This window comes from Mirounga angustirostris, unplaced genomic scaffold, assembly GCF_029215605.1.
Source record: "Mirounga angustirostris isolate CCGP_5_RB_7025 unplaced genomic scaffold, mMirAng1.0.hap1 SCAF_16, whole genome shotgun sequence".
Classification (NCBI taxonomy): domain Eukaryota; kingdom Metazoa; phylum Chordata; class Mammalia; order Carnivora; family Phocidae; genus Mirounga; species Mirounga angustirostris.
This window is the reverse complement of record NW_026991724.1, coordinates 49555839-49582492: the sequence shown is the minus strand read 5'-3', so window position 1 is coordinate 49582492 and position 26654 is coordinate 49555839. Positions and strand designations below refer to the sequence as shown.

General features: G+C 46.3%; 1 protein-coding gene across 9 annotated transcripts; it reads left to right on the top strand.

The window, feature by feature from the left end:
- The first annotated feature begins 6395 nt into the window (after positions 1 to 6395).
- ZNF229 (zinc finger protein 229) lies at positions 6396 to 26634 on the top strand. Of its 9 annotated transcripts, XM_064580430.1 has the most exons (6): positions 6396 to 6542; positions 13905 to 14149; positions 14328 to 14386; positions 15049 to 15104; positions 20618 to 20744; positions 22330 to 26624. In XM_064580430.1, the coding sequence occupies exons 5-6, from the start codon at positions 20711 to 20713 to the stop codon at positions 24561 to 24563; spliced, it is 2268 nt and encodes a 755-aa protein (XP_064436500.1). In that variant the 5' UTR covers positions 6396 to 6542; positions 13905 to 14149; positions 14328 to 14386; positions 15049 to 15104; positions 20618 to 20710; the 3' UTR covers positions 24564 to 26624. The 9 variants fall into 9 exon arrangements, with proteins under 9 accessions (XP_064436500.1, XP_045747663.2, XP_045747662.2 ...); XM_045891706.3 differs by lacking the exon at positions 15049 to 15104 and having other exon boundaries at positions 6397 to 6542; positions 22330 to 26623; XM_054511453.2 differs by lacking the exons at positions 6396 to 6542; positions 15049 to 15104 and adding an exon at positions 6729 to 8794 and having other exon boundaries at positions 22330 to 26623.
- Positions 26635 to 26654: the final 20 nt, after the last annotated feature.

Genomic DNA, 26654 nt, shown 5'->3' with positions numbered 1-26654 from the left:
TGGAATAATGCAAAAGATAGGTAACCTTTTGGGACTGGCTTTTTTTCAACCTCAGAATAATTCTCTGGAGATTCATCCAACTTGTCTCATGTATCAGTAGTTCATTTATTTTTTATTGCTGAGAGGTATCCTATGATTTGGATGCACCACAGTTTGTTGAACTATTCACCCATTGAAGGACATCTGGATTGTTTTAAGATTTGGACTATTTCAGAATAAACCTGCTGTGAACAGTTGTATACAGGTGTTTGTGTGAACATAAATTTCCATTTTTCTGGGATAAGTCCCAGGAGTGCAGTTGTGTAAAGTGATTTCATATTTAGTTTTTTTAAAAGATGTATTTATTTTAGAGAGAGAGAGTGTTCACAAGCTGTGGGGGGGGGGGCAGAGGAAGAGGGAGAAAGAGAATCTCAAGCAGACTCCCTGCCGACCTTTGAGCCAGAGGTGGGGCTCAATCTCACAACCCATAAGATCACGACCTGAACTGAGACCAAGACTTGGAGGCACAACTGACTGAGCCACCCAGTCACCCCAATTTCATATTTAATTTTAAAGTAACTTCCAGTACCATCGTGAGTGATGTGAATGATCAACGTTGAGTGATCCCTTTTCTCTGCATCCTTGTCAGCAACTGGTGGTGTCACTATTTTTTACTTTGTCAATTCTAATAGATGTTGAGGGATGATATCTCATTGTGCTTTTAATGTGCATTCCCCTAATGATTAATGAAGTTGAATGTGCTTATATGTGCTTATTTGCCATCTGTGTATATTCTTTGGAGAAATGTCTGTTCATCTCTTGCCATTTCTAATTTCTAATTATATTGTTTAGTTTTGTGCTATTGAGTTTCTTTACATATTCTATATACTAGCCCTTTGTTGGATATGTGGTTTTGGGGGCATGTCATCAAAAAGACATGACTGCTGATTGACCAGCATGTCCATAGCCTGGACACAGGCACTTGGAGGCTCCTCACCCCTCCCCTGTCCTTGGGATGTGGGCTCTGCTTGCCTTTCCCCCCTTCCAGAGCCTGCTTCTAGGACATCATCTTGAAATGATGATGTGGTGTTGAAAACACCTGCACCGTATACGTGACTGAGCACAGTTGGGTCTTTACAAAATTTGAAGATTTGGAGGGCGAGTGTGGGGATCCACTTGTCTTTCAGCCACCCAAGACAAGCCTCATTTATAAGTTCCCTTTGCTTATTAAAATTTCCACCGACTAAACTGGTGTGCCTGCTGGAGTAATTGTGCATTGTGCTCTGTGGCTAGGAAAGGAAGCATGTGGTGGTCACGGTGGGCGGGCCTCTATTAGTGGGCAGTTCAACTGGCCACTGATGCCCGACTGGAGGCTGAAGCTCATGTCGGAAAGTTAGAAGAGAAGCTAAAATTAGAAAAGCACATGAGAATGTCCATGAGTCTGGTGGCTTTGAGCTGATAGATATGATGGGAGCCCAGGGTAATAAGTTAGAGACCTTCACATGCCCTTTTGCAAAGCTAAGAGGGTGCAAGCTGCCTTGGACTAAGGCCTGGGTGCTTGTGACTAAGCCTGATTGGGGTGCTCTGACATGGAATCCCTGGGAGAATAATGAGAACGAACAGGACATTGTGGTGATTGACAGTGAAGTGGATGGAATGCCCCATGCCATCCAACCCCTAATACAACAGAAAACAAAAGCAAAGCAATAGCAATCCCAAGGCACAGAATAGCCTTCAGTTCAGGAAACACTTATGTTGGGAGAATACACTCCCACTGAGCTTACTGATAGCTGCCAAGTTTCAGCAAAAGGCCAGGGAAAATATCCTGGCATCGTTGGTCTGGTTATAGGATACCAGGGGTGCTGGTGTTTCTCTGACCCAGCAGGAGGCAGAGAAAATGAGTATGATCACGACACCCCCTGCTCTCTGGCAGCACCTGTGTGGTGTCCAGGGGATTCAGGGTACTCACTTCCTTATAGGTTGGATTATTTTATCCTGCTGGGAGGCTTGACCCAATGAAGGAATATCTCCCTGGGCATGTGGGACCTTGGAAATCTATAGAGGAGGTATAACAAATTCTCAGAGATCTGGGAATGAGACAGGTGATCTGTGCTCCTGTCTTTGAAGGTCCTGATCAGAACACATTCACTGCAGAGATAAAAGCCAAGATTCTCCAGTTTGCCCCCCAACACTGGTATTCATGCTGAGCCCGGTTATGAGATAAGATATTTACCATGTTGGGCAATCCATTGCTGAACTGCGGGAAACTGACAGGTCCTGGGAATGGACACGGGTGACTGGGAAGGCTAGAGATAGAGAGGAAGCCCAGAAATCCAAAAGGCTATCCCAACTCCCTACACAGGGTCCAGTCAGAATAACCTGGAAGCAAATATGGTATGATCTCATTGCTGCAGGGACCCTGCCTAAACAGATAGATTGGGTTGGCCCATAGAAAGCCTTAAAACCTGAGTAACACTTTAGACCTGTCTCATCTGCTCCTATCATCGCTGATGCCCCACCTGCTCCAGCAGAAGCCTCAGGGATACAGACCTATTTAGGATGGGTGCCCCCCTCATCCTGGGCATAAGATGCAGGCCAAGACTGCCTCTAGGGAAGGGCCATTGGAGGTGATCAGAGGTCCCTTGTTGAGCTCACTATTCATTGGTCCTCCAGACATACATAAAATGCTGACAGCTCTGGTGGGTACTGAGGCTAAATGTACTTTAATATATGGTAACCCTCAGAGGTTTCCTGCCCCCTTCAGTGCCATTGATAGTTATGCAGGACAGACAGTTATAGTCAGAAAGGTCCTCTTGGGCATTCCCCACCCACCCTGAGGTTATGAGGTTTTTATCTTTCCAATACCAGAGAACATATTGGACATTGATAGCCTACACGATGAAACTGCAAATCTCTGATACCTCCAGGTTAGAGTAATCAAACCCACGCTGAAGGGAAGTGCCAGTTGGGAGCCAATAAGCCTGCCATTCCCATGTAGAATGGTAAATATCAAACAATATAAACTGCTTGGGTGCATTGGGAAACCATCCAAGAACTACACTGGGTAGGTAGTTGACACCCTGCCCATAGTAGTTTCAACAGCCCAGGATGGCCAGTAAAAAAGCCAGATAGCTCATGGCAGATAACGATGGACTACTGGACACTAAATAAGGTAGTGTTCCCCATCCCCATCCATGTGTTTGTGCCCAACACTGATGCCATCTTAGACACCTTAGCCACAGTCCTAGGAATGTATCATGCTCTGCTGGACTTAGCAAATGCCTTTTTCAGTGTATCTCTGGCCACTGAGTCACAAGATCAGTGCCTTCACCTGGAAGGGGCAACAACGGACTTTTCAAGTGTTCCCCCAAGGTTACCTGCATAGCCCCACTGTATGTCATGGGATGGTAGCCCAAGACCTGTCCCTGTTCTCTTTCCCCACATCAATGAGATGGCAAGAACATACAGTATGTATGTGTGTGTGGGTGTGTATTTACACACATCAGTAGTTTTTATGTCATGGTATTACAGGGGATTTTATGTTTCCATTTTTAAAACATTGTGGTAAAATATACATAACACAACATTTACCACTGTTGTTGTAATGTTAACATATGAAGATTTGCCTTTGTTGCAGGACATCTTGCAGGCTCTGCTGGATCATCTGCGAGGGAGAGGTAAGGCAATGAACCCACAGAAAATTCAAGGCCCAGGCACCACTGTAAAGTTTCTGGGAGTTGTCTTGTTGGGTCAGACCAGTGTTGGCCCTGAAGCTGTGATTGATAAGATGCAAGCCTAGTATGAAAGAGGTGCACACCTTTGTAAGGATATTGGGGTTTATGGAGGACTTTTAGTCCCCACCTGGTGCAGTGCCTCCATGTCTTATATCACCTGATAAAGAGATGGAGACACTGCATCCCCACGTGTAGGCCTGGGGATCAGAGCAGTAAGCTACCTTTGAGAAGGCGGAAATACTAGTGAAGCAGACTAAAGTTCTGGGCATCTGACAAGTAGGGCTCCCATTTGAGTTAAATGTGTCCATGGCTCCAGAAGGTATGGATTGGGCACTATGGCAGAAACAAGAGATGGAGACAATACCCCCAAGATTTTGGTCTAAGCTCTGGAAATGGGCAGAAAGCTGATACAGCCCCATAGAGCAACAGCTCCCAGCAGAGCACACAGCACTCCTCCAGGTGGAGCCTCTCACCGAGGAGCAACCCATTGCGATGAGAACTTCCCTAGCAAGAGGTGGGTTAAATATATGTTCCTTCAACCCACCTTCACCATGGCTCAAACCCCCACTTGACTAAGTGGTGTGTCTATTTGCATCAGAGGAGTGCTCTGTCCACAAGACCACTGTCTCTAGAAATGGGGTGCTCCTAGGCCCTATGGAGGATATTTATCCTCTAGATGCCCCACCACTATTTCTATGGCAGACCCACAGCCTGTAAGGAAGAGGCAGGGGAGATTCCTGCTGATGCTTGGTATACAGATGGGCCTAGTCAAGGGAACCCACCCACACAGACTGCAGTCCTTTTCAGCCCAACACCAACACCATCTGGATGGAAACAGAAACAAACCATAGCAGTCAGTGGCCTGAGCTCAGAGCAGTCTGGCTAGTGATTGATTACTCATGAGCCCTGGCCGTTAACCCTCCTACACTGACAACTGGGCTGCTCTACAGGGATTAATCCTATGACTTGGACAATGGGAAGCTGAGGGGTGGATGGTTATGAATAATAATCTCTTGCTGGGTCAAGATACATGGAAAGACTTCGGGTCCATCCACAAGAGCCTAAGACAGCCCTCACTGTTTTCCATGTCCTGGCTCACAAGGTGCTGATACACCCTTACAATCAGGAAGCTGATGCCCTCACTCAGGTACAAGCTTTAGCTACTGAGGCTTCAATAGATACAGCATATTGAGCACATAGAAAGAGTGGCCATTGCAATGCCCAGGTGGAATGGCATATTGCCAGGGATGTTAGATTGCCCTTGGTTAATGCATCAAGAGCCTGTCCTGTATGTTCTAAACAACACCCAAGGCAACTGCCAAAAGTATATCTGGGACCATTCACTGGAGTTCCCAACTGGTGAGGGATTGGCAAATTGATTATATCCCTCCTTCCCCCACGAGTGAGGGTTCTAAATATGACTGGTTTATATGGACACTGCATCTGGCTTAACCCAAGCTTTTTCCTGCCACCATATAAACCAGGCTGCCACCATTAGAGGATTAGAGAAACTGAGTACTGTGTATAGATACCCTCATTAAATAGATAGTAATTGGGCGTTACATCTCAAAGGTCATAATATGCCAGACTAGGCAAAAAACATACCATTAAGTGGAAGTTTCATCTCTCCTATAACACACAAGTAGCAGGGTTAATAGAAAAAAATGGATTGGGGCCCCTGGGTGGCTCAGTCGTTAAGCGTCTGTCTGCCTTTGGCTCAGGTCATGATCCCAGGGTCCTGCTCAGAAGGAAGCCTTCTTCCCCTTCTCCCACTCCGTCTGCTTGTGTTCCCTTTCTCGCTGTGTCTCTCTCTGTCAAATACATAAGTAAAATCTTTAAAAAGAAAAGAAAAAAATGGATTATTAAAGCAACAGATTGAACTGTTAACAGGTAAAACCACCTTGGCCAGATGTACCACTGTTTTATTCAGGCATGGTAAGACACACAGATACAGAAATGATAGTCATAAAGAAAGAAGTTTATACTCACAGATCCCTAGAAACAGAAGGTATGGCACACCACTCAGGGCCTTACGGAGAAGGACCAGGATTGATCAGGAGACAGAAGAGGAGGAGAGAACATGGTCCAGAGCCTTTATTGGGTCTTCATGGGAAGGAATGGGTGAATCGGGGTAAATATAATGAATAAGTTTAGGATTGGATAATTTAAATAATTTTGGTGGGCTACGGGCTATAGGCGTGGTTCCTGGGTGTCCAGTACCTGGTCCTGGATTGATTTAGGGCAAAGGAATATTGCCTTGGTGTGTGAGTTTGATAAACGACATGGTTGGGGGTGTGGGCTCTGGATTGGTTTGTTTGTATATCAAAGACACTCTCATAAAGTAGATTGCAATCTTTTTTCTTAGCGTTGATCATGCAGTGCTTTTGGAATTAAAATATATATAATTAAAAGGTATATTGCATACATATAAAATTAACACCAAAACATCAATGCTTTATATCCCCTGGTGATGGGATTATGGATTTGTTTGTTGGAGAGTAGGGTCAGATTTTCTACAACGTGAACATGTTAGCAGCGACTAATAACTTTTTTTTTAAGGAAAGAGAAAAAAGGTGTAGTGGGGTGCTCCAAAGCTGAGAGCCAGAACCTCGTGTGTCCTTCCGCAGACCAGGGTACACCTGCTGGGCACTCCGCCTTGCACCTGGCCTTGGGCGGGGCTCCAGGTGTACGCTTTTTACGTCGCCGGCTGGACTTCTAAATCAGAGACCGCGCGCCGCAGAGGATTCTGGGAAGTGTAGTCCGGGCCCTCCCGAGTCGCCCATTTCCGCTTCCGGCCACCGCAGCGCTGCCATAATTTCTTCTGCGATGGTGAGTAGGTTATGGGACGTGGGGCTTCTTGGAAGTCTTCGTTCCGGCCGCAGGGACAGGGGCCGGGTGTTTAGGATCTGGGGGAAGGGGACGTGTGGCGGAGGTCAGAGCCAGGGGACTTCGTCAGCTCCGCCTGGCGAAGGAGAGGTTTGAGGAGGCGGATGCCCTGGGCATCCCGGGTTGGGATGGGGGGCGGGGCTCGGGCAGCAGCGCTGGGCACCCCCTCCCCCAGACTTGGAAGGAGCAGTTCCAGGTCAGCAGTTGTGGCTTTGAGACCGGCATCGCTCGGTTTGGGAGACTCCAGTGCAGGCAGTCTCCGATTGACGATATCTGGACTTCTTTCATGGTAGCCGCACACCCACTTCTGTATGAATTTCAGACTTTTCTGTGAAGTCATTTCCATAAGGAGCTGCAGAAGTTGAATTTTCATGTTCTGTATGTGTTCCCTTGAGAGTTATTAAGCGCCGTACAAGTTCTAAGCGGTTATTTTGCTGATGTGGTGGTGCTAGGTCTGTTTTTTTTTACAGCGTCCGAGGCACACGGGTTGAATTCCACTGTGTCACACAGCCTAGGAGAGTCACAGCTCTTAATTCAGATTTTTTTTTTAAATAGTAGATTTTTAACCCATATTGCATGAATCTTTGTGTATGACTTAAAGGAGGGGTGCATAAGACTTTTTCCAATTGTTCCAACTCCATAGGCTGAAAAGACTCTTCGCATTGATCTATTTCTCCACTGTTGTCAATATCACTATTTCTTGGAATGCCTGGGTGGCCCAGTTAAGCGTCTGCCTTCAACTCCGGTCATGATCTCAGGGTCCTGGGATCGAGCCCCTGCATCCGGCTCCTTGCTCAGTGGGGAGCCTGCTTTTCCCTTTGTCGCTCCCCCTGCTTGTGCGCTCTCTCTGTCTGACAAATAAATAAAATCTTTTTAAAAATACCACTATTTCTTGATTACTGTAGCTTTAGAATAAATCTTGAAGTCAGAAAGAATGAGTCCAAATTTTGTCCAGAGTTTTCCTTCTTTGAGTAGGATTGACTATTCTAGTTTTTTTTTTTTATTTCAATATATATTTTAGTATCAGCATGTCAAATTTTGCAAAAAGATGGAGATTTTGTTGAGATTTTGCTTGAGATTGCATCGGAGAGAACAGATAACAACCTGGAGTCTTTAACTGCATGAACATGGTATATCTTTAGGTATATATTTAGGCGTTTAAAAATAGTTCTAAACATACACAGCTATGTTAGTTTCAGGCGTATAATGATTCAACAGTTCTGTACATTGTTCAGTGCTCATCAAGATAGGTGTCCTCTCATTCCACCCACCTCTCCATGGCAACCACCAGCTTGTTTTTTTCTTTGTTCTTTTGTGTTTTTTCTTAAATTCCATATTTAAGGGAAATAATATGGTATTTGTCTTTCTCTAGCTGATTCATTTCTCTTAGCATTATACCCTCGAGGTCCATCCATGTTGTTGGGAATGGCAAGATTTCACCCTTTTGTATGGCTGAGTAATATTTCATTGTATATACAAATACCACATCTTTAGCCATCTGTGGCTGGACACTTGGGTTGCTGCCATAATTTGGCTATTGTAAATAATGCTGCAGTAAACACAGGGGTGCATATATCTGCTCAAATTAGTGTTTTTGTTTCTTAGGTAAAAACCACTAATAGAATTAGTGGATCATATGGTAGTTCTATTTTTAATTCTTTGAGGAACCTCCATACTGCTTTCTTTCCACAGTGGCTGCACCAATCTGTATTACCAGGATTCCTTTTTCTCCACATCTTCACTGACACTTGTTACTTTGTCTTTTTGCTTCTAGCCATTCTGACAGATGTAAGGTGATAGCTCATTGTGGTTTTGATTTTTATTTTCCTGATGAGTGATGTTGAGCATCTTTTCATGTGTCTGTGGGCCCATCTGACTGTCTCCTGAGAGCTACAGTGAATGCAGGCTTGTAGACAAGGCCCACGGCAGGAATGGCGTGGGTCCTCTGTTTGAGCCCTGGAGGGAGGGAGGGAGGGAGGTCCCCTTCCTGGTGGTAGGAGTAGATTACAGGAAGACTAGATTACATTCAGCTTGCACTCGGAGATTTCTCCCTCTTGTGTGTTGGGAAGGGTGATAAAATCATGTTACCTCCTGGCTCATTTTTATTTCATGGCCTTGCCTTCTTGGGACTGTTCCTTTCTCAGAGAGAATTGCATGGAAGAGAAAGGAATAACCCCCGGTCTCTTCAGCTCCAAGTGAGTAGAATTTTGGTTTCTTGTTATTTTATGGCAATGCCAGCTCTCTTCCCAAACAAGGGCCTGCTCTCCTGACCTTACTCTTCATACCGTGGTCTTGACAAATGCCCATTCAGGCCCCTCAGCCATGGCTGCCTTCCCCCCAGAAATGTTTTTTTTTTCCCTAAAGTTGGGGGAACTTCCTGGTGTCTTGATTTAGCCTGGCTTCTGTTATTGTCATTTAGTCAGTAAATCACTCAGGCTTACACTGCTTCAGGGCTGTGCTAGGTACAGGGAAGAAATAATTATAGTAACTGTAATGGTATGCATTAACTAAGTGCTTGTTATATACCAGTTATGCTGAGGTGTTATAACCGGAAGTCAGGGCCTTTGCACCTGCCCCTGCCTCTGTTCTCTTCCCATCCCAAACCTTTGCACGGCTGATTTATTTTCATGCAGGCCTTGGAGACTGTCCTCGACAACCCGATTAAGGCTGCCCCTCCCACACCTGCCACCTGTGTTCGGTCCCAGAGAACTTATGTTCTGGTTCGTAAATAGTTGGTCTTATTTTCTTCATGGCCCTTTTTGTACTCAGAAAGCACCTTATTTGTAGATTTGTTTACCCACCAGAAGGCAAGCCCTGTAAGAACAAGTACCTTGTCCATCTTATTTGCTTCAGTGTCCGCAGTGTTTATTATAACATCTGAAATAAAAACAAATGGGTGCCTGTCTTCCTAGGTTAGTGCTAGGATGAATGAATACCAGCAATGATAGCAGTTGGCTGAGGATTTTCAGTGTGCCCCGTACTAGGCATGAGCTTTATTCAAATAGGTATCCATGTGTATGTTTGTGAGAGAGAAAGACTGAATTCTTCCAACTCTGCGAGTAAGAAGTACTGTCTTCACAGCAGAAAGAACAGACTTCTTCAGAGATTTGTCTCTCTTCTAGTGTTCGCACAGCTACAAAGTGGCTGAGCCAGAACGTACCCCCAGGCCGTTTGACCACTCCAGTATTAAGAGTCAAGACCTGAACCTCCCCACCCTGCCTCTCGTCTGGCTGTCTGGATTGAAACACCATAATTTACCTGTTTTCCTTAAACTTCAACTCCAGACTCCTGTTTGATTTCTCCTTTTCATCCGCACATGTAATCATTCATCTAGTCCTGTTATTTCTACCTTGCCAGTGTCTCTTACTCCCATTACCGGTGATATTAGTCATCTTCTTTCCCTCCACATTGTGAGCTCCATATGGTAAAAGAGTATCTTTCTTTAAACCTAAGCGCCTGACACATAGTAGAATATCAGTGAATGTGTGCTGTCTTCCCAGCTAGGATGTCAGCTCCTCGAGCGCAGTCCTTGCCTGCCCTGATCACCACTATGTCCCAACAGGCCCAGCGTGGTCCTTAGCCTGTAACTGACTAAGCTAACACATGGCAAAACAAAACCCTTCTGCTCTGGAGCTGGTATCAAAGAACCCAGGATCCCAGGATCAGCAGGCTGAGTTCACTTTATTCCCAGTTTCCGTTTAAGTATGTATTGGGTACCTACATTGTGCCCAGAGCAGACTAAAATCCCAGCCCTCATAGAGCTCCTATTCTCGTGGGTACAGAACGGTAGTAAACAAGACACACAGATGGTAGGTTAGGTGATAAGTGGAAAAATGAAGCAGGGAAGATGCTTTGGGAGGACTGGCAGAGAGACTTGCAATCATAAGTAGGATAATCAGGGATGATTTCAGTAAAAAGGTGGTGATTTCACTGGAAAGGTGGTGAGCAGGGACCCAAAGGAAGTGAGAGGCCCGTGGCACTGGGGAAAGGGAACGGCAGTGAAGGCCCCAAGGTGGGGGCATGACTGACTGGTCTATGTGAAGAACAGAAAGGAGGCCAGAGAGGCTGAGCAGAATGAGAAAGAGGAAGGATAAATGGGAAACTGGGTATTGGGAGGTCAGATAGTGTAGGGTCTTTTGGACATTGAAAGGACTTTAGTGAAGGTTTTGAGTGAGGTGAAGTTCTTGGCCAGAGGAGTGACATACCTTTACTTGTATATTTAAAAGATCATTCTGGCTGGGGCGCCTGGGTGGTGTAGTCAATTAAGCATCCGACTCTTGATTTTAGCTCAGGTCATGATCTCAGGGTCATGTGGGCCCTGCATCAGGTTCTGCACTCAGCGGGGAGCCTGCTTGAGATTCTCTCTCCCCCTCTGCCCCTCCTCCTGTGCGCCTGCACTCCGTTGCGCGCGTGCTCTCTTTCTCTCTCAAATAAATAAATAAATCTTCAAAAAAAAAAAAAAAGATCATCTCGGCTGCCGTGTAGGAAGTAGATTGTAGGGGGACAGGAATAGAAGCAGAGGGACCAGTTAGGAGTCAATCACAGTAGTTAAGGCAAGAGATGACGGTGGTTTGGACTGTAATAGAGAATTGGTCAGATGCTGGCGATCATTTGAAGGTTTTTGCTGATGGTTGGATGTGGTGTATGAAAAAGAGAAGAAAAAAATCAAAGATCATTTCAAAATATGTGGCCGGCTTATTTGAAAAGACAAATCTGGTGTTTGGTTTTGGGCGAGGTAAGTCTGAGACATCTTTTAGACAGCCAAGTGGACATGTCAAGTTGGCCTTGAGTCATCGGCATATGGACACTTTCTGATGTCCCGAGGCTGGATGTGTTCACTGAGGAAGTGAATGAGTAGAGATAGAGAAGAACTTCATGCACTAAAGCTTGAGGCAGTTCTGATTTTTGGAGGTCGGGGATATGAGGAGGAACCACAGGAAATTCTGTATAAACTAGAAACCCCTGGAAGCTCCGAAAGCCAGCCAGTCAGAGGAAGCTCGAGGGTGTTAGTACCTGTAAACCGTGGGCCTGGAGAAGCCGTATCAGCATCACCTGGGAATTTGTTAGAAACAGAATCTTGCGCTCCACTGCGGAGCTTCTAAATCAGAATCTTTGGAGGTGGGCTCCAGCAGTCTGTTTCAACAATCTCTCGTGGTGATTTTTGAGCAGGCTAAGGTTTCTGGAGCACAATCCTGGAAGGTCCTGAGGAGTTGAATTTCAATGGCATTGGTCTGGAGGACCCTGTTACAGACTTTTGTCCTCCCCGTAGGAGGTTAGTAGGTGGCCCAGTCTTGCACACTTGCTTCAGAGGGCAGTCCCTCATGCAGGGCAGTGCACAAATCGTGGGAGACAGGGAGGCACTTGCCGGAGCGGGCTAGGCAAGTGGTCTGGGACCGACGGTTATGGGGCAAAGTGGAGACCTGAGCTCCTGAAGCCGTCCACTGTGGGAGTATCTTGGAGTGGGCCCCCCAAGGGTGCGTATCTGCTTGTCTGAAACTGCCCTGTGGCTTGGGTCTCAGGAGAAAGCAGATCAGGCAAAGAGGGGAAAGGAGGGAACTCACGGTCCGTGTGTTTGCGTTACCTACTGACTGGTTCCGAGAGTTCCGGTCGTCTCTGGGCTTCGCATCCCATTGATGGAATTTGTTAAACGTGTCCAATGTGCCAGGCCTGTGAAAAATGGAGAACACGAATAAAGGAAGAAGGCCCCATTCCATTGATGATTTGGAGATCTCTCTCTCTCTTTTTTAAAGATTTATTTCAGAAGGGGGGGAGAGAGAGAGAGCACAAGAGAGGGGAGGGGCAGAGGGAGAGACTCCTGAAGCAGACTCCCCACTTAGTGCAACACAGGGCTTGATCCCAGGACCCTGAGATCATGACCTGAGCCAAAATCAAGAGTCAGCTGCTTAACCAACTGAGCCCCCTTGGCGCCCTGATGATGTAGAGATCTTTTTTTTTTTTTTTAAAGATTTTTATTTATTTATTTGACAGAGACAGAGACAGCGAGAGCAGGAACACAGCAGGGGGAGTGGGAGGGGGAGAAGCAGGCTTCCCGCCGAGCAGGGAGCCCGATGCGGGGCTCGATCCCAGGACCCTGGGATCATGACCTGAGCCGAAGGCAGTCACTTAACCAACTGAGCCACCCAGGCGCCCTTTGATGATGTAGAGATCTTAACAGGGCCCTGTGTTAAAGGTGGCAAGCCAGCAACTTAAAGTGGTTCTGGGTCCCAGAGTGACTAATTCAATCTGGTGGCAGCAGGAGAAGGTCTCACTTAGAAAAGGAGCTCTTGAACTCCAGACGATGGGCATAATGCAGGGGGTTCATGAGCTTGAGTGGGGAAAAAATATGTACTAGTTGAACTGAAAATTAGCATTTCCTGTAATTATGAATGCAGGCGACAAACCACAATAGTATCAGAACCCATGAATCTGTTATCCATGTAAATCATAGATATTTTTATATTATAGTTGGTGCAGGTGTTTCAAAATATTACTTATGCTCATTACTATTTTGAAAATACAGTAGTTAATTAATTCTTGATATTTAATGTGTAAAAAGAAGCACATCCCTGGCGTTTTATTATTTTTGAATGTTGTATTCTAGTATAATTAGGCTTTAAAGTCATCCTGTGTGTTTTATTTTATTCATTTACAACATTATTCTAAGTAAGAGTCCGTAAGTATCAACAGACTGCCAAATCAGGCCATAGAACAGAAAAGATCACAAACTCTGGTTTAGAAGACCTTTGCTAGCCTGAATCTTGATTTATAGAATCCTTGAGGACAGGGATTTTTTTTTTAAGTTTATTATTTTTATTTTTATTATTATTTTTTGGTTATCTCTACACCCAACGTGGGGCTCAAAGTCATGACCCTGAGGTCGAGAGTAGCACGCTCTTCCCACTGAGCCAGCCAGGCGCCCCGAAGACAGGTATTTTTCATCGTTTTTATTTCTGCAGTGCTCACAGTATCGCATGAGTAAAGCGTTCACACTCCAGATTCTCCTTCACAAAACACATGTCTTGCGTCTGTGGCGTCTGCACCCTTCTGTAGGGCCCTGTGTCTCACTGGAACACTTCTGCTGATAGGCCCTCCCGCGAAACTTCTCGGACTGTCTTCAGCCATCTGCAGTGTCCTTGACCCTGTGGACCATGAGTCTCTCCAGAGCAGGGACTATGCATATGGTGACTCAGTAAGCGTCCACCAAACGAATGGTATTCAGAGGGTGTGCACCATACTGGAGACCCAGAGCTGTGGGGGCCAGAAGAAAGGACTGGATAAATTCGAGTTCCCCTCTTGAGCCCACAGGTCCCTGGAACATGGGAACCAACCAGGCTGTGGAGCGTGAAGGTGGAGGCAGGTCCTTCCTTCTGAGCCCAGGAAGCCATGTGATGCTCCTTGTCAGAACTTGGGGAGCCTCAAGAATGAAGAAGGCCCGGATCTTCTGCTTCTCCGGATTAGGAAGATCAGAGGAGAAATAAAAGTGCTTCCACTCTGGGAAAACTTAGGAGAGGCGATCATGGAGACTTGGACCTCAAGGCCTGGGGAGAGAGGTGAGAGTTCAGGAAGGGTGTGTGGCGGGGGAGGATCGGAGCCGAGTGTGGAGAGAGGACAAGTGAGGTGGAGGAGAAGAATCCAGTGTGTGAAGCAGCAGACCTTGCTGGGGTCTCAGGTGATGGTCCGTGAGCCCAGGCGGGAGCCCCCTCGTCTCATGGCTTCCTTCTCCTGCAGCTGTCCGCTCTCAAGCCTCAGCCCTTTCTCAGGATGGGGAGGACAAGACCGAGTTTCAGGTGGGTTGAAATCTCTTTTCTCTCCAGAAATAACACGCCAGGCATCAGAGTGTAAAAATATCCCCCTCCCTTGGTAAAAGGGAACAGAGAAAACAATGTATTGGGCGAGTAATGACATTGCTCATTGCATTTATCCACAAAGTAGCCATGTGAGAGAGATGATAGGATCCGGGGTTAGAAAGGAAGAAATGAGCAGGGAATCCTGGATTTGAACCTGGGTCGGTATGGCTGTAATTTGCCATTCTTCTCTACATGCTCCTCCCAATAAATAATCATTTCATCTCAGGGCCTGAGCCTAAATTATGCAGAGAGGTGACTCTCCAGATAATGAATTCTTCTTCTCTTAGTTTTTCTCCTCTGTGGACCTTTCTGTGATTCATTTACAGATGTTATAGTCTCCAGATTATACACCCTACCAAAAAGTACCCCATGAACAAGGTTAAAAGAGAGCATAATCGGGGAAAAGACATTTCATCTATGACAAAATTATAAATTATAGTATCTTTATTTTTGAAAGAGAGTTTCAAATGCCCAAGCCTTCTTGTTCAGAAAGGAAGAAAAGAAGAAACACAAATGGCCAATAATTATATGAAAAGATGATCAACCTCTATTAGTCAAAGCAGTACAGATTCAAACAAGGTAGGATTCTTTTTTTTTTTTAGCAGATGACCAAAGATTTGAAAGATCAGCATTCACTGTGAACCCAGTGGAGAAACAGGTACTTGCACACATTTGCAACTTTCTGGAAGTTCCGCATGCGTCTCCTCCAGTATTCCCCACTCTACAAGTTCATTCTAAATCAGAGCAAGTGTCTGCAGAATGATCATTGCAGTGTTGTTCATAACAGCAAAGAAAGAAAAAAAATGTCATGGAGTGGAGTCCATGTCCATCCATTGGATTGGTGGATTATTATGGTTTCACTTGTTCTCTTGTCTAGATTTTGTGCTGCTCTCCGATGAGATAAAGTGGATGAAACTATTAGGATGTAGAAAGATGTGCACATGCTCATGCTTTCTCTCTCTCTCTCTCACACACACACACACAAATACACACACACACGGTAGATACATGCCTACGTGTTAACTTTTCCTTTAAGTCGAAAGAAAAAGAAATCAAAGCAATTGTAAAATTTTAAGTACATATTTTTTCAGCACATATGAGATTATTTTATAAAGCTTTCTTTTTTTTATGGAAAGACATAGAAAAAATTGGAAACTTTGAGTCATTTTTATATTATGCTTTAATTTTAAATGTTACTGATGAACTTCCTACTCTGAGGGCTGAAGAAATGAACACTTCTTTACTTCCCACTGTCTCCCGATATGATGCTGTTTTTACTGTCATTACCTTCTGATTTGTCACCACCGATTCCCACAGTGGACTTGTCTCAGTTCTGTGTCTAGAGGTCATTGTCCACCACGTGTCCTTTTTACTCGTTTCTTCATTCCTGCCTTCATTTTGATTTATCTGTTGGTTGCCTTAATGTGACTCCACAATTTGCTTTTCCCAGAGAAGACTTGTGGAGGCTGTACGCACTGAGCATTCCCATGCTGAAGAATGTCTGTTCGCTTTATGGCCAAATGGCAAATTGCCTAAGCTGAAAATTCTTCATTCATACCTTGAGAACTGGCATTCAGTCTTGGGCTGGTCTTTTTCTCATGGCTTCTCCATTCATCTTCTGGTGAACAGAGTTTATTCTGACTTACTAGTTACTTTAGCATTTTTTTCCCCCCGGAAAGGTCTGTTGTGTTTATATTGACAGCAGCTTGGCTGAGTGTCATTTGCAAGGGTCACCCCTTTCTGCCCTTGCTCTGCGATCTTCTGACATTAATTCTTTTCCTGCCTGGATGTCTACTGTTACTATTATTTTATTCATTTGGACCTCCTGGAACTCCTGTTATTAAAGGTGTAACTTCTGGATCTATCTTCCCTATCCTTTACCTTTTATTCTCTTTGGAATTTTCCATCATATTCCAGGAGGCTGCTCTGCTTCATTCACTGACTTCTGCTTCAGTGATGTTCCTTCTTCTGGTTAGCGCATCTCTTGAGGTTGTATTTTCCCGTAATCATAGCAGTGATTTTTTTTTTTTTACACACTTCTGAGAATTCCTTTTTTTTTTTTAAGATTTTTATTTCTTTATTTGACACAGAGAGAGAGCACAAGTAGGCAGAGCAGCAGGCAGAAGGAGAGGGAGAAACAGGCTCTCTGCTGAGCAGAGAGCCCGATGCGGGGCTTGATCCCAGGACCCTGAGATCATGACCTGAGCCGAAGGCAGATCCTTAACCGACTGCGCCACCCAGGTGCCCATACACTTCTGAGAATTCTGATTAAATTTTTTTTGGCAAGATTTTCCCCCAAGGCTTTCTCAGTACTAAACATTTTTGCTAATCTGATGGAGCTGGGTGCGTGGCTAAGACCTCTCATGTATTTCGCAGTTCGTCCCACAGTGGGTGCATGATGACCATCTTCCATATGTTTGCTGCAGTTGTGTTTTCTCATCTGAGGATTGCTTATGAAAGGCTTTCGCCCATTTGCTTTAATTAATGAAAGGAGCTCTTTCAAGAGTTGGGTTGTTAACTCACCCATCAAAAGTGTTAACAGTTAACTTTCAATCTTGACTTTGTGAATGGTGAGTTGACCATAAAGAAGTGTAACATTTTCGCCTAGTTAAATGATTTGTTAGTTCCCTTTTGAAAATCTGGTTCCATATCTAGCCTTACCCGTTCTAAGCTTAATCACAAAAAGGCACGTAAATGGGTTTTTATTTAGATTTTAAAAACGTTTTAATCTCTAATATGGCTGTAACTTGTTTTTGTAAGAGGTGTAAGGTTGACAATTTCATTTTCTTCAAGATGGATAGCCAATCATGACGGTGCCATTTATTATATTTATCATTCATTTGCAGGTCAACTAAAGTACTACTCTTATCATTTATGTATTTTGTATATATTTATACATGTACATGTATATGTATTTAATAGGTATATATATATATATATATATATACCTATAGGTATATACACATATATACATATATATATACACATACACATATATATATACCTATATATTGACTTAGCTTTCCTCTAATGGGACTGTTCCTGCATTCTGTACTCTGGTCCACTGAGTTACTTGTATGTCTCTGTATTGTTTTACTATTTATATTGAATATGTACTTTTTTTTTTTAATATTTTATTTATTTCACAGAGAGAGACACAGCGAGAGAGGGAACACAAGCAGGGGGAGTGGGAGAGGGAGAAGCAGGCTTCCCGCTGAGCAGGGAGCCCGATGCGGGGCTCGATCCCAGGACCCCGGGATCATGACCTGAGCCGAAGGCAGACGCTTAACAACTGAGCCACCCAAGGTGCCCCTTGAATATGTACTTTTGAAGTTCAGAAGTTATTATTCCTCCTTTCCCTATTCATCCAGCAAATATTTGTTGGACACCTACTATGGGCCAAACATTATTCTAAGCCCTGGTGATATATCAGAGAGCAAAACAGATAAAATGCCCCTGCTTTCATGGGGCTGGCATTCTAGAAGGGAGAGAGGTAGCAGAAAGGTTAAAAACAAGATCACTGCTCTCAAGTGTCTTGAGGGGCTTAGGCCGGGTGAATTGAGAGAAGGTTCCTGCAGTCATCCAAGCAAAGGCTGATGACGAGTCGGATTAGAGAGGTGGAAGTTATGACGGGGAGAAACGGAGAGATTTAAAGTCTACTTTGGAATAATAATTGGCAGAATTTTTTTTTTTTTAATGAATTAGATGTAGGAAATAAGAAAAAGGAAAGAATCAAGGCTGCCTTGAAGGTCGATGGTACTTGTGTTTACCCACGTTGGGGAGGTCAGAACTATTTGGGAGGAAGGACTCACTTCTGATTGGGCTGTTTCTGCTTCACGATACCTTTAGACACCCAGGTGGTGGTTGGAGTCACCAGGGCTCAGTGTAGACGGCAGGGCTGGATTTAAAGATTCGGGAGATAGTGGCAGGTCTACATCGGTTTAATTAATTGTCAGAGCGCCTCTGGCCCAAGCTTTCTCCCGACCGTTACACTGCCTCTAGTCTTGGGATTGATCTAGGATTGTGCTTGGAAGTGTGCTCTCTTGGTGGCACTCCTTTTCCAAAATGGGGAGGTGGGTTCCTCTGGCCTGGCCCCTCTGATCTCACTGGGGCAGCAGAATAGTAGGGTGGTTTCCGCATGGTTAGCCAGGCTGCCGGAGTTCAGTCCTGACTCACCTCTTGTTAGATGTATGATCTTCGACAAATAATATTCCCTTTCTGAGACCCCAGGTTTCTCATCAGTGAAGCGGAGATAGCACTTGTCACTACCTTGTGAGTAGTTACTGATAGTAGAGCCGATGAGAAAACATTCCCGACACTCCAGAAAGTTCTCATTTTCCATGAGTTCTGTGAGGATTAAGTGAGATCAATCATATAAAAATACTTAGGCTAGAGGGATGCCTGGGTGGCCCAGTTGGTTAAGCATCTGCCTTCGGCTCAGGTCATGATGCCAGGGTCCTAGGATGGAGCCCTACGTCGGGCTCCCTGCTCGGGGGGGGAGTCTGCTTCTCCCTCTGCCGCTGCTCCCCCTGTTCATGCTCTGACAAGTAAATAAATCTTTAAAAAATACTAAGGCTAGAGCCTGCCTTACAGTAGTTTTTCTGTAAATATAAGGTATTAATATCATCTGCTTTATAGACTCATTTCTGGTGCTCTGGTGACTCACACCTTGGCCTTTATAGTTGTTAAGGTTTAGTGGCTCTGGAACTAGACTCTGCGTTCAGCCTGAACTAGACCTCTGTCTCTAACTGGCTGTGAGACCATGGCCAGGTTACTTTACCTCCTGGTTTAGGGGTTCCTGAGACCACCCCCATGTTCAGAGATTTGCCAGACCCAAGGGGCTCAGTGTGTAGTTGTATTCAGGGCTACGATTTGTTAGAGCAGCATACCTGTTTGCACCTGGCTTCCTCCAGACTTCACCCCACAGGGCTTTTCCCTTTGCTGATTTTGCTTTGTTTTTTCAACCCCACTAAGTCTTAGCTTGTGTAGATGTTGCAGAATTTTACTTACACTCATTACTAATTTGAAATTACAGTAGTTAATTCATTCTTGATATTGAATGCGTACAAAGAAGCACATCCTTTGTGTTTTATTATTTTTGAACATTGTATTCCCGTGTAATTAGCCTTTGAAACAATCCTGTGTGTTTTATTTTATGCATTTACAACATTATTCTGAGTAAGAGTCCGTAAGTATCACCAGACTGCCAAAGGAGGCCATGGAACAGAAAAGATCACAAACTGTGATTTAGAAGACCGTTGCTAACCTGTGTCTTGATTTATGGAATCCTTGAGGACAGGGATTTTTTTTTCAAGTTTATTATTATTATTATTATTATTATTATTATTATTATTATTTGGTAATCTCTACACCCAACATGGGGCTTGAACTCATGACCCTGAGATCAAGAGTAGCATGCTCTCCTGACTGAGCCAGCCAGGCTCCCCGAGGACAGGGGTTTATAATCATTTTGATTTCTGCAGTGCTCACAGTATTGCATTAGTAAAGCGTTCACACTCCAGTTCTCCTTCACAAAAAACCTTGGGCCTTGGCTCATAACTGAGGATGACACAGCACGATTTGAAGGGCCTCATCTGGTTGTGGATACGGTTGCATAAACACCCACTGGTTGCTTCTGTTCAGCGAGGACATGGAGGCCCGTAAAAGGCATGTGTGTGGAGGGGGTGGGGGGTGAGGGCAGCAAAGAGCAGGATTTGCCCAACTGCTGATGGAGGGGCGAGGGGCTGGTTGGTGAAGAACAGTCATTCTGGCCGAGAAGGTGGTTTTGGGGTGTGTGCAGACATGCGCACTCTAACATTATGCACTGTTGGTACAGTCGCTGTGGAGGAAAAGCTTAGGTATTCTGCAAGTTAGAGTCAAATTGTAAAATGAACAGACCGTATGACTGAAGCACATTGTAATTCTATGGAATTGCCTTCAGAAGCGCTTACTTACACTGAGCCAAGAGTAGTTAGCGTTCCTTGCTTTGCTCTTTGTTAATCATGGAAGATCCGTTGGTTAGAATCGACATTATTGGCATCAGACATTAACAAAACTTGGTTTGACCTGCCAGATGGAGCAACTTCCTGCTTGCTTGCCTACTCTTCCTAGTGACTCCAATTTTACCTTTCATCTGGCGGGTGTTTGTGTTAATGGTGTTTCACGTTTTAGGAGCCATTGACCTTCAGGGACGTGGCGGTGGTCTTCACCGAGGAGGAGCTGAGGCTGTTGGACCGCGCCCAGAGGAAGTTGTACCGAGACGTGATGCTGGAGAACTTTAGGAACCTGCTCTCTGTGGGTAAGGGAATGTCTGGGTGATCGACACTTAACCTTGATTGGAGTGTTCTTGTTCCCTGGGGAGAGGGTATTTCTGGTCTTTGTATACAGGTTAAATCCCATTTTTTAAATAGAACTGTTATAAAGTAGTTTCATGTGGCCAATCTCGAATCTTTTCTCTGCCTGTCCTTCAAAGGCTTGAAAGTCATGGAGTTAGGGCTACATTTTCTGATTACTTTTTGCACCTCAAAAATGCGCCTAAGCCTTGTATTTTCAGGGCAACAACCTTTCAAACCTGATAAGATACCGTGCCCTTTGGAAAAAAGGTAGAAAGACTTGGGTAACAGAGAAAATCCAGGAGATGCACACCCAGGCGAGAACCGTGGAGCCTGGAGTCCTGAGCAGGCAGGGAGGGGGTAAGCTTGTCACGTAAGGCCCCTTCCAACCCTCGATCTTCCCTGGGGATACCACATACCGTTGTAGGTGATTGTTCTGTGACCTCATTTCTGCTACTCAGTTCCCACCTTCTCATGATTCCTTCATGCTTTCCTTCATCCTCCACATACCCAGAGTGACAGAGGGGGTCCCTGCACTTGCCTCCCTCTGATAGAAACAGCCGGGCAGTGTAAGATAAGCCAGTTAACTCCTATGTCCTATTTATATCCATTGAGCCCATTTAACTCCTATATCCTAGGCATCCTCAGTTATAAACAGTTTTGTGTTATTTCGGCCCTTGAAGGTAAAAATCACCAATAAAGAATATCAAAAAGCATGGATAGATTTTTTTTTTTTTAACTTAACCTGGACGTACACAGTAAACGTGACAATTTGATGACTCGCAGTCCTGTGACAGGGATATGTTGAATATTTCTATGCCTCCGTGCCTTGTGTCATGTGGATTCCTAACTGACATGCTCCCAGAAGACCAGGACACAGCTGCTGCACTTTGGAGGATTCGGTGCTTCCTTCCTCCCCCGGGTTCATCTCACACATGCCCAGAATTAGAGTCACTCTGGGAGACAGCGCTAAGTGCGGCCCTAAAACCAGACTTCTGTGTTTGACTCCCCACCCTCCCCTTCCACACAGCATGGTGGGGTGACTGCACCAGGTTACTCACCCTCTTTGTGCTGTGGGTCCCTCATCCATAAAGCGAAAATGGTAAGGGTCCCCACCTCAATGTTATTCTGGAGGTAAAAGGAGTTAGTGGGTGTATATCGTCAGCATATAGGGAGCATTTCAATAATGTATATCGTCAGCATATAGGGAGCATTTCAATAATGTTGCATATTATTGTTAACAACAACAGCAGTAAGTGGAGAAGTGAATTTTCTCTGCAGAAATCTGTTGGGAATTTCTTGCTTGGCAAGTAGATGATGAGACGTAGTTTGTTACTAGTAGGATCATATTCACATTTAGCTTCAACGCTTGTTAACGGGAACCTCTTCCTTTTTTTAGACATAAAAGAAGTGCTCTGGTAGTTACGATACACACAGGTGAATTTTGCTCTAGGCTTATTACTGGCCTGAGTCCGAAAGCATGACCTGGCTTGAGATCCCTGAGCCAATCTTGTATTTGTTCTCATCTCTGAATTGTCTCTCACCTCATAGGAGACAAGAATGAAAAGGAAATGGAGTATATTCAAGAAAGAGAATTGAAGTGCCTTTCCTCCAGAGAGCTCTCCTACTGGAAAATCTGGGAACAGGTGACTGGTGAATTAACTGGGAGTCAGGATCATAGAGTAAATCTTCAAGGGAAAAGTTTCCAATTCTCAGAAGACGCTTCTCCCTGCCAAGGGTGGGAAGGAGCACCTGCTCAGGGTTCACACATTGACCATCTGGTGGGCAGTCTACAGAGACCCATCGGCTCAGAAAATCAAGAGTTTCCACCCTGGAAAGCTGTAAGATGGGTATCCGCTCAAGATTCTTGGATGAAAGCCCTTGTGAATGAGCCGTGGAACATTCGCGAAAGGTGTAAAAAACTTGACAGGCCTGATACAATATATAAGCATGAGGGGGACAGTTACGGCTTCAGCTGGATAGCACGTTGTCACAATGACCGCAGATTACCCGAAAGAGAGAGACCCTGTAATTGCGATCAGTGTGGAAAGGACGGCGTTAAAAAGCTGATACCTCATCGCCCTAGCCCCCAGGAGTATGACCGGAGAAGAAATGACTGCGGACACGGCTTCAGGGAAGAGTCACACCTTCCCACTCATCCAAGAGGGCCCTCGAGAGAGAAACCCCATAAAAACGAGGTCGGTCCGGCCTTGAGGCCGACCGCCCACCTCGAGAGACCTCAAAGGCCTCCCTCGGGCGAGAAAGCCTCTGAAAGTCAGGAGTGCGGCCGGGGCCCGAGGCCGAACCCGCGGCGGCCCCGCCGGCCCCGGGCCCCTGCAGGGGACATGCCCTACAGCTGCGACGTGTGCGGGAAGGGCTTCCGGTACCAGTCGATCCTCCTCGTTCACCAGGGCGTGCACACGGGCAAGAAGCCCTACGCGTGCGAGGAGTGTGGGAAGGCGTTCGGCCGCAGCTCAAACCTGCTGGTGCATCAGAGGGTGCACACGGGCGAGAAGCCCTACAAGTGCGCCGAGTGCGGCAAGGGCTTCAGCTACAGCTCGGTGCTGCAGGTGCACCGGCGGCTGCACACGGGCGAGAAGCCGTACGCGTGCGGCGAGTGCGGCAAGGGCTTCTACGCCACGTCGGCGCTGCGCAAGCACCAGCACGCGCACCCCGGGGAGCGGCCCTGCGGCCGGGCGCGCGGCGGCCAGGCCCTCACGTGCGCCTCGCCGCTCGGCCGGCACCCGAAGGCGCACGCGGGCCAGAAGCCCTACCGGTGCGACAAGTGCGACAAGGGCTTCAGCTACAACTCGTACCTGCAGGCGCACCAGCGCGTCCACACGGGGCAGCGGCTCTTCGAGTGCGACGTGTGCGGCAAGAGTTTCAGCTACAGCTCGGGGCTCCTCCGGCACCAGAGGCTGCACACGGGCGAGAAGCCGTACAAGTGCGAGTGCGGGAAGGCCTTCGGCCGCAGCTCGGACCTGCACGTCCACCAGCGGGTGCACACGGGCGAGAAGCCCTACAAGTGCGCCGAGTGCGGCAAGGGCTTCCGGCGCAACTCGGACCTGCACAGTCACCAGCGGGTGCACACGGGCGAGCGGCCCTTCGTGTGCGACGCGTGCGGGAAGGGCTTCATTTACAGCTCCGACCTCCTCATCCACCAGCGGACCCACACGGGCGAGAAGCCCTACAAATGCGCCGAGTGTGGCAAGGGCTTCAGTTACGGCTCGGGGCTCCTCATCCACCAGAGGGTCCACACGGGCGAGAAGCCGTACAAATGCGGAGAGTGCGGCAAGGGCTTCCGGTGCACCTCGAGCCTCTACAAGCACCAGCGGATCCACACGGGCAAGAAGCCCTACACGTGTGAGCAGTGCGGCAAGGGCTTCAGTTACGGCTCCAATCTCCGCACCCACCAGAGGCTGCACACGGGCGAGAAACCCTACACGTGCTTTGAATGCGGCAAGGGCTTCAGATACGGCTCGGGGCTCCTCAGTCACAAGAGGGTGCACACCGGGGAGAAGCCGTACAGATGCGACGTGTGCGGCAAGGGCTACAGTCAGAGCTCACACCTTCAGGGTCATCAGAGGGTGCACACGGGCGAGAAGCCCTACAAATGCGAGGAGTGTGGGAAGGGCTTTGGCCGAAGCTCCTGTCTTCACGTCCACCAGAGGGTGCACACGGGCGAGAAGCCCTACACGTGTGCGGAGTGCGGCAGGGGCTTCAGCTACAGCTCGGGCCTGCGGAACCATCAGCGAGTGCACGGCAGTGAGAAACCTGGCAAGTAGGCGAGCGTTCAGGTGGCACCGCGAACTGTCCACTCCACGCGAGCGCCGGTGCGGGAGGAAGCCTTTGGGAACGCGGTGTGTAGGGTCGGCTGCGGGGGGAGGCTGACCTGGTCACGCGGCCCTTGCTGCAGAGGAAGGAAAGACCCAGAAGTTCGAGAGACGGGAAGAGCACTTGAGTCGCAGGCCTCCTCGTCTCCGAGAGTCTGTCGCGCGGCGGACTGTCCTTCAGGAAGTAGGACGGGGCCTCAGCAAAGATCGTCACTCTCATCAGAGTCGGCCCGGGAGGGAGCTTTTATAAATGATAGGAGCAGGTTGTGGACGTGGATTCCTGGGTGGGGGTGGGGGTGGGTGGAAAATACCTACAGGTGGGACAAATGTAGGAAAGAATGGTCACCTTACTAAAACCAGTATTGTGTGTACCTTTTAGAAGATCAGTTTTACAGAAATCGAAAGATGGTGTGGGGCGCCTGGGTGGCTCAGTTGGTTAAGCGACTGCCTTCAGCTCAGGTCATGATCCCAGGGTCCTGGGATCGAGTCCCACATCGGGCTCCTGGCTCAGCAGGAAGCCTGCTTCTCCCTCTCCCTGCTCTCTCTGTCTCTGTCAAATAAATAAATAAATAAAATCTTAAAAAAAAAAAAAAAAAGAAAGATGGTGTGACTGTGCGTTGAGGCCAGGCGCTTTTAGAAGAGCGGGAACAGTTAGAGGGAGGGCCCCCCCTCTTGGCGGGTGTGGGTGATGCGTCTCCATCATGTTTTTTATGCCACGTGGTGGTGAATGTGTTTTATCTCCTAGAGATAAACTGCTCTCCTAGAGAGGTTGTGCTGAACTGCGGAGCCATTTCATTTTATCAGGTTTGTTCTGTTTTGTTTTGAAGTAGGCTCCATGCCCAGCACGGAGCCCACCGTGGGGCTTAAACTCACGACCCCGAGATCAAGACCTGAGCCGAGATCAAGAGTCGGACGCTCAACCAACTGAGCCACCCAGGCACCCCTCATTTTACCAGGTTTTAAACACAAAAGGCAATTGGCATTGCATTGAATTTATAGGTTAATTTGTTTTATTGCTATCATGAATATAATGCTTCTGCCCCGTTTCATTTCGTAGTGTTTTTGAACAGACAAGGCAACTATTAGAGCATTTTAAAGAATCAGAAATACCATTTTAAGTTGTCAGAATAGCCATGGAAAAAGAGAGTCACCAAAGCCACCATCAGTGGGGATCTGTGGAAACCTGCACCTGTGAATTTATTGGTGGGGGGTGAAGAAAAGTAGCCTTTTGGAAAAGAATTTGTCAGTGTATCAAGTTCAAATTTGTGTAACCTTTGAAGTGGCAATAAGTGTGTAGTAATTGATACTTGGGAGATAGTTGCACATATGGAAAAAGATGTATGCATATGGCTGAGTTTCTTAGCATTTTCTTACCATAGCAAAAAAAAAAAAAATGTTAATACTCCAAGTGTAATAAATTAAGGCACATGTAAATGAGTGAAAACCACTAAAAATATTCAGGTACACCCACATAGACATTGAAGGTTGCCCACAAACCATTTTGTGAACCAGGAAAGTTGGAGAGCCATTTTAGCATGGTCCCGTTGTGTTAATACGTTTTTTGCGTGCATATGTTTATATAGAGAGAAAGACACAAAAATGTGTGAAAGGTTAGTATGATAACTGCTTACCTCTAGTAAGTGGGATGCGGGGTGTGTAATACATCTGTGTACTTGTACGTATTTTACTTTTTAACACAGAGTATATATATCAATTTTGTAACAATAGTAAAGCTATTTTTTAAAAAAAATTAGTCTGGTGGAACAGTGCCTTATGGTCAAAGATCCATGTCACAACCTCTATAATTTTGTTGTTGTTGTTGCTTTTTCTACTGTTTACTTAGCACCTAGTACCAAATATAAGGTATACAAATGAACTGAGAAATTTGTGAATTAGATGCTGCATAATTTTTGTTGGCTTGGTCGGAAATGAGGGTGGTCTGGGTAATTGGGAGGAGCCGGGGTGCTCCACTCTGCACTCTGGCCCTCTGGGACCAGTGAGCCCCCAAACCTGGCTTCCTAGAAGGCAGCGCACCAGGATATG

Excerpts from the sequence above, each read along its gene's own strand:
- ZNF229 (XM_064580427.1), top strand. The coding sequence starts at position 14,272 with ATGGTCCGTGAGCCCAGGCGGGAGCCCCCTCGTCTCATGGCTTCCTTC. Across the intron at positions 15,105-20,617 it reads TGAACCCAGTGGAGAAACAG|GAGCCATTGACCTTCAGGGA; the intron begins GTACTTGCACAC and ends TTCACGTTTTAG. Across the intron at positions 20,745-22,329 it reads TAGGAACCTGCTCTCTGTGG|GAGACAAGAATGAAAAGGAA; the intron begins GTAAGGGAATGT and ends CTCACCTCATAG.